Genomic DNA, 14,428 nt, shown 5'->3' on the forward strand with positions numbered 1-14,428 from the left:
ATGCCCTAAACGTGCATGCTCGGTACGTTCATTATTGATTGTTTTTGGTGAGGCGGTCGGTCAGCTTTCTTATGGGTATAAACCTCTTTAGGCCTCATGCACACGACCAAGATGTGTTTTGCGGATCATTGGCAGAACGGAATGGGCGGGCCATTATAGAAATGCCTATTTGTGTCTGCAAAACGGACAAGAAAAGGACAGGTTTTATTTTTTTGCGGGGGCACGGAACGGAGCAACGGATGCGGACAGCACACGGAGTACTGCATCTTTTGTGGCCCCACTGAAGTGAATGGGTCCTCATTTTTTGCGGATCGGATGCCAACCCAAACAACGGTAGTGTGCAAGAGGCCTCAGTTGGAAAAATCTGTGGGAGAATCTGCAGCAGAAATCTCAGGCTGACTCAACAGCACTGAGATTGCCATTGCAAACAATGGGGTGCAGTTTGGATGCTGATTTCGGTATGGAATACACTGTGAAATGCAAGAAAAAAAGATCACTGTGTGGAGATACCCTAAGATGCACAATTCAATGGGCAATGAAGATTTGGTCTCAGGTCCTTGCTAGATGTCGGAGAGTACCCACATATACTGTATGATAAACCAAAAAACTTTTTATATGTCGTAGGTTTTAATCAGTGGGGGTCTCGCTAGAATGAGGAGAGAGAAGAACTGACATAGCACTCTCCTCGCAGCAGGAGGCAGAATCAGACAGGCCTATAGACTTTGTACTGAGACAGTATCCTGCTACAAGGAGAGAGAGTGCACTATGTGAGCGCTTTTCTCTCCTCGTTATAGCCATCAGTGCAGATCCCAGCACTCAGACCCCCACCAATCAAAACCTATGACATATCAAAAGATTTCAGGGACACTAAGGCATGGGCCAAGGGATGGTTATAATATTTGATAATAAATGGGAAAGAGCAGTCAAGTAAATACATGAATATAGTCCTTTAAATCACAAAAATATTGCATATGATCGAGTCTTATTTAGCTACCAATAAAGACTTGGGCAAATCAGAACAAAGAAATTCTATAAAATGAGAGTGATAATCTGATTGGTCACTATAAGCATCTGCTCCAATTTTTCCAATCACTTCAAAGGGATGGCTCCTTCCCGTTCAAGGGAATAGGACAGAGCCGTTCCATTGTAGTGAATAGGGACAGATGAGTTGTAATCACACCTGCTCACTGCAGTTGCAATGGTGGGCAGGTAAACAGTGAAGAGAAGGCAGAGCTCATACGCCCGCAGAGTTCTATACAAACAGCTAATAGGTGAGGCGGTGGTGCCAGGAGTTGGATGACAAATTGATATTCATGACCTATCCTGAGGATAGGTCTTGAATATAAGAAAAACGAACAACCTCTTTAAGCCGATAAGCACTGTTGATTATGCTGGGACTTCCTGCTGAGAGAGGGGAGAATCTACTTCATTGGACAATCCTTTTTTGTTGGATGGGTGCTTAAAAATAAGCCGTCCAAAAGAAGAAATATGAAATGAAAAAGTAATATATGGAAAGGAGTTGTCCAATGAGATTATTAGATATTGCTGTTACATACGTATTATGGCACCCCTAGTGTTTTTAATTCCTTCTTAGAAGGTCCTGTGTTTCATGTGTTAAGGCCCCATAAATTTGTGTATTGTCGAGCCAGCCCGCTATTTGTGGTGGAACCAGCTGACAATCTAATATTTAGGAGGAGCTCCCGACTCTATCATGACAGATGAGAAGGATCGGCCAAATTGAATTTTGTTGCCCCACGCTTTTTTTTGTCGCAGGTGATGTTACCACCAGAGATGTCTGTAGGTGGCTTTCTTCTCTCTCCCTATTGAAATCACATGTATAGGTAGATATACTGCACGAGTATGAGGAACTCTGGAGAGATAAATATTTAAAAAAGTGAGATATTTGATGAAAAGCAAATATATTTATTATGCACTTTCATATACATAGGAGTCTTTTGCTGAATATCATACAAGGAATAAAATAAAAAGAAATTTACAATGTTTAATTCAATTTACATTGGATATTTACATTCAAAAAAAGAAAAGTAAAATGAATGGTTTCTTTTTCCAATAAAGGATGGTGCAAAATACATTTGCATAGCAGAGTAAATGATTTGTAAAGTAACATAATACAGACAAATGAAATACTGCTGAGTTCATAAAGCAAAACCACTAATAACGCACATTGGCTGATGAGAAACAAAGGATTAAATGGAAATGTTTCAGAGCAGTTGAGTCAGTTTTTCCAGCTGATCTAAGCATCTTTAAAGGGGTTGTCTGGTTTCCTTTATTGATCCTCAGGATTGGTCATCAATATCAGATCAGCGGGCATCCAACTCCTGACTCCCCCGCCAATCAGCTGTTTAAAGAGAACGCAGCGATCATGCGAATGCTGCGTTCTGTTCACTGTTTATCAGCTCACCGTCAACATTACAGTGGCAAGCAAGTGTAATTACAGCTCCTTCATCTCATTTACTTGAACTAGAACTGCTCCTTCCCATTAAGGGGAAAGAATGCAGTGCTCCTAAGTCATCAATACAGGAAACTGGACATTCCCTTTAATGGATTACAAAAAAAACTCTAGTGGTTTTAGCAATTAATACAAGTTCTTAAGTGGTAATAATGACCAAAGGGGGGAAAAAAATAAAATAAAAAAAAAAGACTCATCCCTCCCAATTATGGTATATCAAAATTTTGGCTGAAAATGAAATACTTATTAAAGGCAGTGCTAGTAAGACTAGAGATAATAATAAAAAGTGCAGGGCTACGAGCTGGTGAAGAAAGGACTTGTAGTTTTTTAAACAATTGGCAGTACAGTTCAATGTGGGCACCATATCGTCATCAGGTCCAAAACAATAGAAAATGTCGAAACGTGTTGCTGATTAATTTCTGTACAATAAATAAATTAAAAGTCCTTTCTGCACCGTCTGGCAGTGCTACACTAAAATTATATATATATATATATATATATATATATATATATATATATATATTACCAGCAGTGATCTTAGGACCATCTGGACCTTGCTGAGCTGCAGCCAACTGATACTCCTTTACATGCACACTACAGTGCTGTGCCTATATTCGCACAACTTCAGAAGGTGGGCGACTGCTCTAGGTTTCCCCGGGGTTGAACTACATAAAAATGGATCCTCAATATATCAGTGTTATCCTCAAAGGGGTATTCCGGTAGGTAAAAGTTATCCCCTATACACAGCATAGGGAATAACTATCACATCGGTGGGGGTCCTACTGTTGGAACCCCCACCGATTACGAGAACGGGGACCCCGTACACCCTGCAGGCCCCCTGAAATGACCGAAACTGCTGGTCGCACATGTGCGCGGCCACTGCATTCATTTCTAAGGGAGTTCCAGAGATACCTGGGTAGAGCGCTTGGCTTTCTCCAGAACTCCCATAGAGATTAATGGAGCGGCCGTGGGAATGTGCGACCGGACGCTCCGGTCATTTCAGGGGAGTAAAAGTGGGCTTTGCAAGTGGCCCCAGCAGCAGGACTCCCACCGATCAGATAGTTATTTCCTCTCCTATGAATAGGGGATAACTTTTACCTACCGGAATACTCCTTTAACTGCCATTATCACTAGTTCGGTGCACAAAATGGTCGTCGCTAATATACGGCAAACTGTGCATGATTCAAAAAATAATAAAAAATAAAGCTACAAAAATTAAAATATTAAACCTAGAACCACAGGCTGATAATCTGCTGATAAAGGGAAACCTGTCACATGGACATTTAATAATTCAAAATAATAAATAGAACAAAAGGCAAAATCAGTATAGACTGGTAAGTTTTAGGTGACTAGGAAGCGCAGGAAAAGCCACTGTACTCCCCTGTTAAGATGTAATTAGCCATTAGCATTCTTAAGGCTACGATTTAAGAACTTGTTTTAAGTATTAAGTATATGTCCCACAGGGACAAGAAAATTCAAACTTTGATAACATGTTGCAATTCCTCAGCAGAGTCATCACTAGGATATTATTACCCTTGAGCGGCGCATGGAAAATAAATACGCGTCAACGTTACTATGTAGGGAACTATAGTCAAGTTTAGCTCATACACGGGTATCTGCCCAACAGGTAAATATGTACTCCTTCCTCTAACGGGACACAGACAACATAACCGGTCACAAAGTTTCTTTAAATAAGCGTCGAGAACATTATTTAACACCAGAAAAATACATAACACTGAAATTGTCAGTGGTGGATAAATATGGTTTGAAGGAAAGTTGAGCTTAATACATTCAACTCCACTGCAAAAGGGGGGTGGTGGGCACTGCTCGGCTCCGACTGTGCAGGGCATGTCTAGGCAAGACGCGGGTTGTTAATTACATACTGTCGGTAAATACTGCAGAAGAAAATAGGCTTCATTTTCCATTTACAACTCTCGCCTGCTTTGCACAGGTTAGATTTTCAGATGCTGTCAGGACTGGACTTCTTTTGGCTGCATGTCTTCTTACTAAACAGGAGAAACAAGACGAATGGAGGGGAAGTCATTCAGCTCATGGCAGGACATGCATATTTATTACATTTCACTTCCATCTGAAAAGCTGATCGCTGCAGTTGTTTCAATAGGGAAAAGGGTTCTAGGTGCAGTTACAAAGTGCATTTTTGTGCACAAAACATCTTTAAGCACATTTTATTTCCTGTTATGCTGCCTACAGGTAGGCACATTAAAGCATTTTTCAAGTTCAATTCACTTCAGATGTTGCAGAAACAAACAAACAAAAAAAGTGATAGCTTTGCAGTTGTCGGTGTCTTCTATTCTCTAGTATAGTATCGTCTTGTGCTTTTAAAAACCTGTTAAAAAAAAAAATACATACCGGTAATTAGGAAGGTAACCTATACCTCACAAAGGAGTCATTTGCTGAAAATATATCAGAGTGGCAAATGTATGACATGTTTGACAGATTTCCCTCGTCTGTGTTCTAAAAGTGGGAGATTGCATTTAAAGGGAATCCGTCACTCCAATTTTGGACCATTGTCTACCGTAATACATGCGTAGTACCGCAGATATGGAGTCCAGATCACTATTTTTTATTTTTTCCTAATGACCCCAGTTCCCCCACTGTCAGCGCTCACAGCTGCACTGAAATACGCAGTCCGGACTGCTCTGATGTTCTAACATAATGGAGAGGACTCAAGAGCGCATGCGCGGCAGTCCAGACAATGTATTTCAATGCAGCTTGGAGCGCCGACAGTGGGGAAACTGGGGTCATTAGGAAAAAAATAAAAATAGTGATCTGGACTCCATATCTGCAGTACTACGCATGTATGACCGTAGATAATGGTCCAAAATCGGGGTGACGGATTCCCTTTAAATGCAATCTCCCACTTTTAGAACTCGGACTGAAGGAAATCTGTCAAACATGTCATACATTTGCCACTCTGATACATTTTCAGCAATATGTGCCACATTTTGTCAGTCCCAAAATACATGCACCTTACAACTAAGGTTTTACCTTTACATTATAGTTATAGATATGTATGAAATCACCTTTGATTTAGGAAAAAACAAAACAAAAAAACATTCTGGTAAATGTTACCACCAACTCCAATTACCATATCTTAGTTGTGTACACTTCAGTGAAGGTCAAAACTAGGGATAAGTAAATTTCATATTTTGAAATTAGTTTTCGGTTCGGGTTGTGGTAAAATGTGAATTGCGTTATGTATTAAGGCAATTCCATAATGGAATGCATAACGGAATGCCTTTAGAGGCATTCCGTCATAATAGAAGTCTATGGCCTGCATAACGGATTTGTCTGGTTTCCATTATGCTGGATTCCTCTCCTGCATAACGGAAACCGGACGAATCAGTTATGCGGGCCATAGACTTCTATTATGACAGAATGAATAACAGAATGCCTCTGAAGGCATTCCGTCATGGAATTGAGTTATGTCCGTGCGTTGTGGTCCGTGGTAACAGAATCCATAACGCAATTCACATTTATACCACAACCTGAACCGAAAACTAATTTCAAAATATGAAATTCGCTCATCCCTAGTCAAAACCTCTGTACCAGTGGCAAAGTTTTAGTCTGACCATACATGTTACTGTAATACTGCACCTCTCCCCTGAATTCAATGGGATCAACTGTCAATCTAAATGTGTATGGCCACAGACCGACTTTTTACCAGCACAGGCTGGCCACAGCTAACCACCATCTAAGCAACATGTTTATATGGGAGTTGGGAGAGACCACTGTCTTATGTGTATAGCTGGCTTAAGAACATTTTGATGTGACCTCATATTTAGGGTCCATTCACACGTCCGTGGTGTATTGCGGATCCGCAATACACCCAGCCGGCACGCCTCATTGAACTGGCTATTCTTGTCCGCAATTGCTGACAAGAATAAGACATGTTCTATTTTTTTGCAGAGCCCCGTCCCGGAAGTTCGGGGCCGAAGAGCGGATGCGGAGAGCACATAGTGTGCTCTCCGCATCCCGTTCTGCCCCATTGAGAATGAATGGGTCAGCACCCGTTCCCGATATTGCGGACCCATTTGCGGACGTGTGAATGGACCCTTACAAGTATATACGTGATGGGCTACAATATAGTCCTACTGCAAAATAGGGAACGCAAAAAAAAAAACAGCTCCCATTTCTATGGGCAAAAAAACCCAAAAAACTAATGGCTGAATAAATTTCTAGTAAATTAAATAAATAAATTCACAAAGTGAATAGAAATAGCACAATACAGCCCACTCAGCTGTTTTTGTAACCCTTGCCACTGCATATTCCCAAATGATGTAAATACCCCTTTAACTCAGAAAAAAATGGCAATCTACAAACTGGGAATATTTTGTATAGTAACCAAAACTAACAAATATAATTAGCTATTTTTATTTTAAGAGATCAACTGCTTAAATGGAAGTGGGTACATTAAAAGTCCCTTAACCACAACATTATTCCATTTTTTTTTTATTTTACCAAGACTTGGAGTTAAGCTTAACAAAAATATAATAAGCAAAATTCTATTCAAACTTCAAGAACATACTGTAATTTAACAACTATGTAACAAAAAACTGCTTAAATTCCTAAAAAACAAATCAACCATGAAAATTCCATTAGATATATTGGAATATTGCAGATATTCCTTTGGGAACTTTTTAGAAACTGTAATGAAAAGTCAATGCAGATCTTGCTAAGTAGTTCAGTAATGGGTTCGGACAGCAAAATATAGGTCCTGCTCCCCAACACTACAGATGGGCACACTTATTAAGGGTTTAAGATTAGATCAGTGGGGGTCTGATCCATGGAACCCTGCGGATCATTAGAATAAGGGGAGAGCTGTAGCCACCCTCGTTGATGCAGATTTGCTAACGTGTCTGCTCCTAGAATCTGTCTAAAAAGTGATGAATCTTGGTGCACCTAGGGTTTCTTCAGTTTAGACTAGTTAAAAAAGGAAGGGCTTAGTGGGATAGGGCGTTGCTTCTCTCGGAAGGGGGAGCAGCTGAAGACATGCCATTTTGCACTATAATTGCACTACTATTCTGCCATAAAATTCTGTCTCAAAGTAAGCCAACCAAAAGATTGTATAGAGTTAGATAACAGCGTTTATCCATGCACCACATTCATCATCCAGACAGAGTGCAGGTCTGTACAGCCTAAAGGTGGATTTAGACGAACCAATAATCGTCCAGATTATTAGGAATGCTAGTTCCTGATAATATGGCCATCTAAACGTGCCACTGATCACCCGATAAAGGAGAAAAACGCTCGTTCATTGGGTAATCCTATCGCTCATACAGGCACACCAAGAATGAATCTGTATGGTGATGAGGGAAGGCTATAGTGATCCCTCGTCCTCATACCGTGAAGGAGATTGTTGCATGTAAATGTGGGGTCTCCTTCACTGAACGAGCAGTCGACTGTCGGGAAGGAACGCTTCCTTCCCAACAATCGGCCACTCCATTTGCCTGTCTAAACTGCCTTAAAAGGGGTTCTCCGGGAACAGTTTAGTCTAGGGGACAATCAATGAAGGAGCCAAAATGGAGGCTCTTAGATTTAGGAGCATGAAACCCGCCCTTCTGTTGACACTGCAGGATGGCCTGTGTGAGAAAGCAGAGCACAGAGCCCTATGTAAAGTCTGATGGTCTCAGCACTGTGAAGTTGTATATTATGTGCAGATGACAGCTGAGACAACTGCTCCAAAAGGATTTACCTTACCCCGGACTCGCCGGCTGAAGTGTTTTCTAATGACGCTCCTCCCCCACAGCAGGGCGTCTGCTCCTCATTCCTACCCTTCAGCCTCCGAGAGCTTCACAGTGCTGAGACCGGAAGACTCTCTCACACAGGCCGTCCTGCAGTGTCACGAGAAGGACGGATTTTATGAGCATAAGGCTACATGCACACGACCGTATGTGTTTTGCAGGCCACAAATTGCGGATCCGCAAATAAAACGGATGACGTTCCGTATGGCATCCATTTTCTCTGCGGATCCATTGTAATAATGCCTATCCTTGTCCACAAACTAGAAAAAAATAGGACATGCACTATTTTTTTTGCGGGGCAACGGAATGGACATACTGATGAGTCCACATCCTATCCGCAAAAAAAAAAAAACGGAACGGACACGGAAACAAAACACGGTCGTGTGCATGAGGCCTAAATCTAAGAGCTGCCATTTTAGCTCCTTCGCTCATTGTCGCCTAGACTAAATGAGCCATTCTAAATAATTAAAGACATTTAAGAGTCTATTTATAATAACTTTTTTTTTCAGTATTTTCGTTTTTAGCTTTCCTGGAGAACCCCTTTAAGTTTACACCATCTATAAGATTAGTAGATCTGCCCTATTGTTTACACAGGCTCAGTGGCACATAGTACTGCAGCTTAGTTTCCATTCACTCAAATGCTGAGCCTTTCATTCTGCTTAATCGGCAGGATTCCTGGGGATAGGACCCTCACTGGTTAAATGTTCATGATCTATTCTAATGGTAGGCTGTAAAGCACAGGCAAAAGTTAGCCACACACTAGATCTACATTGTCTGCTGAACCCACCAATTTGGCTGGTTTAGCCAACCATCTAATGCTTAAGGTGTCATCCTGACTCTTCCACAAAGGCTGATGACGATAAAGACCAGGCATAAAGAATTTTCTACACTTCTGGAAGCAGCTTTCTCCCTTTTTCAATTCACTATATTCGCAGGTATGGCCGACTATCCATATGTATGGGAGGCTTGGGACAGATAGTTCGGCCAAGAGCTCTCTGATGTGTATGGCTGGTTTTACATTATTTATGCAAGACTAGTTTTAAGGAGAGAAACTACATTATGAAAAGTAGTGTAAACAAGAGGCATAGACTGATATCTTCCTATTTAGAGAATCTAAAGGTCCATTTAAAGCAGCTCTGTCACCAGGATCAACCCTATTAAACAAGGCATACTGCCTGTTAGGGTTGCTCATGCTTAATAAAACAATACCTTCAATTTATCTGTAAGATAAATAGCTGCAGAGAAATCTGTGTTTTTATTTATATGCAAATGAGCAGTTGGAGCACTAGGAGGCAGGGCTGAATAGTCAGAGCACTGCTATGTAACACCCCCTGTGCTCTGCACATGACCCCCCCCCCCCCTCCGCTTGATTGACAGGGCTAGACATCAGGCAGAGTTGTGTGCTAGCATCTACATATCATATACTCTATGTACTATAGCTTCATCCCACTGAGATCTGCTCAGAAAGCTAATATACATATTTCTGTTGTACCCCCGGGCACAATATATGATTATAAAGACATCAGTAATAGGTGTTAACTTATAAGCACAGAAAAGATATGCTTCTCTATGTGGTCATCCTATAGCTCAGTGATAAGTGATCTGCCATGCATGTAAAAATCCAAGAAGAGACTTGCATAAGCTTTTTTGCTCTCTCATTTAACCCATAATAAAAGGCTATACTATAATAAATAAAATATCATAACAATAAAAGGCCTTACTATAAATATTTTTTTTTATGGTTTATTTTTTGCTTAGAAACCTGAAACATATTACTGGTTTATTCAGATGCACAATATATGATTATAAAATACCGTAGCCAGCATTATGTATTAGCTTTTTAAGCCCAAAAACATAATTCTCAATATGATAAGAACATAGACCTTTATTATAGGGTAAAGGTGGAAGAAAAAAAATATCTGAACAAAAAAAAACAAAAACTGGAAGATTCTCCCAGGATTCAAACCTGCGATCTCTACATGCAAAACCAAGCATTTACCTCAAAGCTGTAGGATTACCACATAGAGAAGCATGTTTTTTCCTATATTTATAAGCTAACACATATTACTGGTGTCTTTGTCTTTATAATTATATATTCTGCCTGTGAATAAAAGCAGTAATATCTCAGTGTGGTGAAGCTATAGTACACACAGTACATGATATGTAGATGCTAGGAGGCATCTCTGCTCTCAGTATGGCTAGCCTTGTCAATCAAGGAAAGGGGGGGGGGGAAGAGTGCAGAGCCCAAGGTGGCGTTACAAAGCAGTGCTCAAGGATTCAGCCCACCTCCTGGTGCTCAAACTTCTCATTTGCATATGAATAAAAACACATCTCTCTGCAGTTGTTTAGCATACAAAGAAAGGTATTGTTTTAATTAGCATGATGAGCCCTAACAGGCAGTATATGCCTGGTTAAATAGGGTTGATCCTGGTGTTCATTAATGGTGTTGGAGTATTTGAATGTTTGTTTTGTTGATCTCTGCTGCACCCTCACCACTGCTATGGGCAGCACTATTTCTTACAATAGTGTTCATGAATAAGAACCCATGTATCTCATATTTTCACAAGCAAACAGCACAGAAAACATAAGAATTCTGCCTAAAAACTTACCATTTATAGTGGTGTTTCCTTTTTGTAATTAAAGCTAGGGTCTGATGCATCAATCTGAAGCTTCAGTGACTGTTTAAGGCCTAATTCAGTTTCTGTTGAAGGGTAGCCATCCAAAACTTCTTGATGTCCTCGACCTTGTACTGAACGTGGTACAGAAACTCTACCTAGGAAAACCTGGTTTCCTTGAAGGTGATAATTGGGGTTGGTCAGGATTCCATTTCTTTTCTTCTGTTCGGCACTTTGCTGCTGAATAAGGAATTGCTGTTGAGAACGACCGACCTCCTGCTGCATAGAGGTAATCTGAATTTTCGATGCATCTTCAGGGATTTGCTTTAGTGGCACATTCATACCAGTTACAGAACTTGGAACATGCACTCTTTTGTCAAACTGAGTCATTTCATATTCTAATACCTTAGACTGGGAACAGCTGCTTTGCTTGGTTTTCTTTGATACAGAACTAGATTTATTTGAGATCTCTGCCTTGCCTCCTTTACTTGTTTTTGTTGACTTTAAACTAGGCTTTATTTGGCTCCATTCAAATTCACTTGTGGGAGAATTATTCTGCCCTAAAGAGTGAGTTGTTGAAGAAGGCGATACTATAGACTGTCTACTTCTACTTCGTGGAAGTGAATGTTGTTGAATCTGTTCGGTAAAGGAAAGGCAATGAAAACTATCAATAGGCACAGTTTGAGCAGTTGCTGTAGAAGAGGTTGTACGAAGAGAAGAGTTTTTAGAACTTTTTAGAGAATTATTCGATAGTGATGACTTGTGTCTGTCCACAGTAGAATCTGGAGATTCTGAAGGGGAACTAAAAGCATGAGATGGACCATTGCATAAGCCACGCATTGTAGGATGAACATCACCACCTCCGGTGCTGGATGAGCTATTTGATTTAATTGTTAAAGACTGCACTTTTGTAGATGAAGGATTTAAGGCCTTTTGCTCCATCGTGTGAACAGGAGAAGGGTTGCATCCATTTAGAGTTGAAGCCCCATATTTTTCCAGCAGTTTAATTATTTGTGAATGTCCATTTTTAGCTGCAACACGCATGGCAGTTCTTCCAAATTGGTCTGCGTGGTTAGGGTCAGCACCATGTTCTAACAAAACTTGTACAGCATCAGTATGCCCTTCCTGGGCTGCAATGCAAAGAGCAGTAGCTCCTTGGTTGCATGCATGGTCAACAAGGGCACCGTTCTCAATTAAAAGCTGAACAACTTTGACATGACCTTGCCAAGCAGCAGATTGTAAGGCAGAACGTTTTTCATTGTCTGAACCATTGACATCTGCTCTGTAGGAAATGAGGGACTGGACCATCTCTAAATGTCCCTGCCAGCAGGAAACGTGTAAGGCTGTCCTTCCTTCAGTATCACTAGCTTCTACATGTGCACCATTCTCTAAAAAATATTCAGCCATTGTTAACTGATTTTCCAGTGATAATATATAAAGTGTTGGTCTTCCATCAGCATCTTTGGCATTTATGTCTGCACCATGACTAAGAAGTAACTCCACTATGTCTCTATGTCCTTCTAGTGAGGAAACACGCAAAGCATTTTGTCCATCATATCCCTTTTGATCAACTGGAGATTTACTTTCCAAAATTATTTGCACACAGTCATAATGTCCTTCCTGCGCAGCCAGTATTAAAGGAATTCGACCATCGTTATCAATTTCACTTGTTCGAGCACCTTGTTCAATCAATGCTTCACATATCAATCTATGTCCCTCAAAGGCAGCCATATGCAGGGGAGTCCATCCACCTCCATCCCTATGATTTTCATCTAGGCCTCTATCCAGAAGTGTCCGCACAACTTCAACATTTCCTTGAGCAGAGGATATGCTAAGAACAGTTCTACCTTCACTATCAATACTATCTACTGCAGCACCCCAAAAAAGCAGAGTGTTAACTACGGATGCATGACCCATTGAGGCTGCTGCAAGAAGGGGGGTACGACCATTTTTGTCAGTATGATCAACATCTGCACCACCTTCTAAGAGTAAATCAACAACATCTACGTGTCCTTCATATGCAGCCACAAGTAATGGAGTCATTAGATCTTTATCACAATGATCCACTTCTGCTCCCCGTTCAATCAGGAGGCTCACCACTGATGCATGACCCTTGCTTGCAGGAACACATAGTGCAGCTACAGATAAAGCAGTTCGTCCATCCACATCTTCATGATCAACTTCTGCACCGTGATTTAAAAGATGCTCTACAATTTCTCTGTGACCCATGTATGCTGCAGCAATCAAAGCAGTCCTACCCTCATTGTCCGCTTTATTAACCTCCGCTCCATGCTGCAGCAAATTTAGTACAATATCTTCGTGTCCCCCCCAGGATGCTGCTCTTAAAGCTGTTCGACTATCTGCATCTGCACAATCAACTTTTGCTCCAGCATATAAAAGTGCAGAAACAACTTCAGTGTGACCACCCCATGCAGCAGATCTTAGAGCTGTCCATCCGTCATGATCACAATGGTTTATATCTGCTCCACATCCAATTAAACAATTGACAACCTTTACATGTCCTTGGCGAGCAGCTAAAGTAAGTGCTGTTTGTCCACTGGCATCTTCTATTTCTAGATCAGACCCTCTTGAAACAAGTAAATTGACCACATCAAGATTCCCGCTATAAGCAGCATTGGCCAACAAAGTTCTCCCATTTGAGTCACACTGATTAACAGATGCTCCATTATCTAGAAGAGTGCGGATAGAATCTTCTCTTTCCAAGGCCTGTCTTACAATGCAGCAAGTTCGGTCATCTTCGCTGTCAACATGTGCTCCTGCCTTGACCAACAACTGTAGCACCTCTTGCTCCTTTGGTATTACAGTACACAAAGAGTCTTTAACACAAGTTCCATTCCAGATCATCCACAATGCCAATTCTGAGTTTGTTAACTGCAAGGTTGAATGTATGAGATGTAACCCAAACTCTTGGACCTCTACTGGTGTTAATTCTTTTGCTCGACACGTGTAGCTCATTGCAAGCATTCGATGCCCCTCAGCTGCATTACATAAGTATTTCTGTGTGCAGTGCTTTACATCGAGCAACCACTCTTCAAAACTGTAATGGAAGAGGATTTTTGTGTTCCCTAACCCATCAACCAGTACTTTAGATAGAACATCCAATTTCCGTTGAAAGTCTTCCATGGTCAATGACATGTTTTTGGTCCAAACGGCATGGAAAAGTTCAGTGGTGGTCAGTGGCCTGCAGGCAGCCAGAATCACATTTAATATAGGTTGGACCTTTGCAAACTGTTTTCTTACAAATAGCCGCTGACAGAGCCAGAGGTACAAACCATTTAAAGTTCCAGGGATGTCGCGAATTTCACGAAGCATTATAAAACTCTCTACAACGCCATCTAAAACACGTTCCAGGTAAAGAAAGCACCCGCTGCTTTTTATGTGTAGTTGATTTAACATTTCTGCAGTTTCCTTTGTTAAATGTTGCCTTAAAGCTTCTTCTTGGTCTAAACGATGCAGAATGTATTGCTGTACATCTTTAACAATGTAGGCTTTTCGGAGATCATCCAGACTTATCTTTCGAAAACCTGCAATTGAAAAGAAAACGTTACTTAAGCTTA

At 40.9% G+C, this 14,428-nt stretch overlaps 1 protein-coding gene across 1 annotated transcript in view; it reads right to left on the minus strand.

Annotated features, from left to right (window-relative positions):
* Nucleotides 1-2,913: 2,913 nt before the first annotated feature.
* The window catches only part of ANKRD50 (ankyrin repeat domain 50), a 74,530-nt gene continuing 63,015 nt past the window's right edge, over nt 2,914-14,428 (minus strand). The window contains exons 4-5 of the mRNA XM_040418426.1: nt 10,843-14,395; nt 2,914-4,814 (exon numbers count right to left, since the gene is read on the minus strand). Coding sequence (XP_040274360.1) covers nt 10,848-14,395 — 3,548 coding nt within the window. The 3' untranslated portion in view covers nt 2,914-4,814; nt 10,843-10,847. The remainder of the gene's footprint in view (nt 4,815-10,842; nt 14,396-14,428) is intronic.

This window comes from Bufo bufo, chromosome 2 (genome assembly GCF_905171765.1).
Source record: "Bufo bufo chromosome 2, aBufBuf1.1, whole genome shotgun sequence".
In the NCBI taxonomy this organism is placed as follows: domain Eukaryota; kingdom Metazoa; phylum Chordata; class Amphibia; order Anura; family Bufonidae; genus Bufo; species Bufo bufo.